The 1820-nt window shown below is 42.0% G+C and overlaps 1 protein-coding gene across 4 annotated transcripts in view; it reads right to left on the reverse strand.

Annotated features, from left to right (window-relative positions):
• The window catches only part of PHF8 (PHD finger protein 8), a 103202-nt gene that overhangs the window by 50014 nt on the left and 51368 nt on the right, over positions 1-1820 (reverse strand). For all 4 annotated transcript variants that reach the window (XM_010845879.1, XM_010845878.1, XM_010845877.1 and 1 more), the window contains exons 8-9: positions 1016-1103; positions 551-657 (exon numbers count right to left, since the gene is read on the reverse strand). In XM_010845879.1, coding sequence (XP_010844181.1) covers positions 551-657; positions 1016-1103 — 195 coding nt within the window. The remainder of the gene's footprint in view (positions 1-550; positions 658-1015; positions 1104-1820) is intronic.

Raw genomic sequence — 1820 nt, forward strand, 5'->3', positions numbered from 1 at the left:
CCCAAGTCACTTGGGAAATCTCAGGTCTGAGTAAGGGAGCCACTCTATTTCAGAGCAAACCAGGAAAGAAGAAACCCAGTAGGCTGGCTTCCACTTGGGCTGATACCCAAGACCAAACCAATGAGGTCAGCATAGGACTGGGTCTTGTCCCCGGGGGAGGGATATCTAGAGAACTCTAACACTATTCAGATTGAGTTTCTTATTTTAAGAATAGGAATAATTTTACTGTGATCCAATTTTCTCAGCTCCTTTTATTAAATGATATTTAAAATCCATGCCTTACCCTACATTATACTTAGTAAAAAAGCCAATTTCAAAAGATCACAACATTTGGTTCCATTTTTATAACATTCTTGAAATGACAAAATTAGAGAGATGGAGAACAACGGATTACCAGGGGATGAGGGGGTAGTGGGTGGAGGACAGTGGATGTAATTATAAAGGGGTAGCACTACAGAGATTTTTGTGGTGATGGAATAGTACTGTATCTTGATTGAGGTGTTGGTTATGAGAACAGGGCAAAAAGGACAGTTGGCAAAGGGCTCCATACCTCGAAAGATGTCCAGGATGTGCTTTCCCACATACCAACAGATGGTCTCAAAGTTGGGGAACTTGAAGAGGTCTGCTGTGCTCAACCGTTTCTCAATCTCATAGGCTCTGGAGGAAGTAGTTACAATAACAATGATGAGGATACTGTTTACTGGGCACCTACTATATATCAGGTATTGTTCTGGATGCTTTGTATCCATTATCTCTAATCCTCACAACTATCCTTTAAGACTTTATTTTATGGGTTACGAAATTTGAGCTCAAACATTATGTGACTTGATAGTCACATAACGGCTAAGTGAGGAAGAGGTATTCATCCTCCACTGAACATCATCAGGAACCAATATCCATTCCTTTATGATCATCTCGCCTCCTTCTATGCTGTACTCCTCACTATAGGGGAGAACTCAAGGACTCCAGCAGATGGAAATGGCCAACTTGGGATCACCAGAGCGTCAGGACTCACTTGAGCTGCATTTCAATATTAAGGCTGTGTAAGAAATTCCCTCCAAAGGCAAGGCAGTCCACGGGGGTCAGCACAGCATGAATCCATCCTGCGGTGTAACAAGGCAAAAATCATAGCTGGCAGCGGGCCTTTCTTCCTTTGGACATCTCCACTGCCCACTCAGCTCAAACACAATACCTTAGAGCATCCAGTCTGGCAGTAACTCAGAATATTCTAGGTTCCTCCATATTCCCAACACTCATCCTGGCCAAGTCTGCCATCATTATAACCCTGTACTGGACCAACCTATGGGGTTAATAAACTCCTTCTACATCCCCCTCTCTGTCTGTACTTCAAAATCTCTTTGGTGCCTCACCTATCTTCTCTCTTATCACTAAGAAAGGCATCATCTACTTGCTATGATTACCTCTTCGAACTCTGCCCTAAGTAAAACAAAGAGCTTTTGTGTTAGACATAGGTTCAAATCCTGCCATTTTCTAGCTAAATATCCACTTCACAGGTTGTGAAGAATGTACCTAGCTGAAACTAAATTATTTTCCTTGCCCTTGACCCTATACTGCTTTCTAGGACCTCCTGATTTTCCTTCTTAAATCTCTTTCATATTCATCTCCTCTTCATCCATCCATCCTACTAATGATTTGGTTCAGAGCCCTCATTATTTCTTACTTATGCTACTTATAACAACTTCCAAACTGTCTCCTCTAACACCAATGGTTCTTTAAGGGGTGATACAGGGAATCCTGGGGCTCCTAGAGCCTCTTTCAGAGCATATGCAAGGTCAAAACTATGTTCATAATAATACCAA

The sequence above is a fragment of the Bison bison genome, unplaced genomic scaffold (assembly GCF_000754665.1).
Source record: "Bison bison bison isolate TAMUID 2011002044 unplaced genomic scaffold, Bison_UMD1.0 scf7180017864227, whole genome shotgun sequence".
NCBI lineage: Eukaryota > Metazoa > Chordata > Mammalia > Artiodactyla > Bovidae > Bison > Bison bison.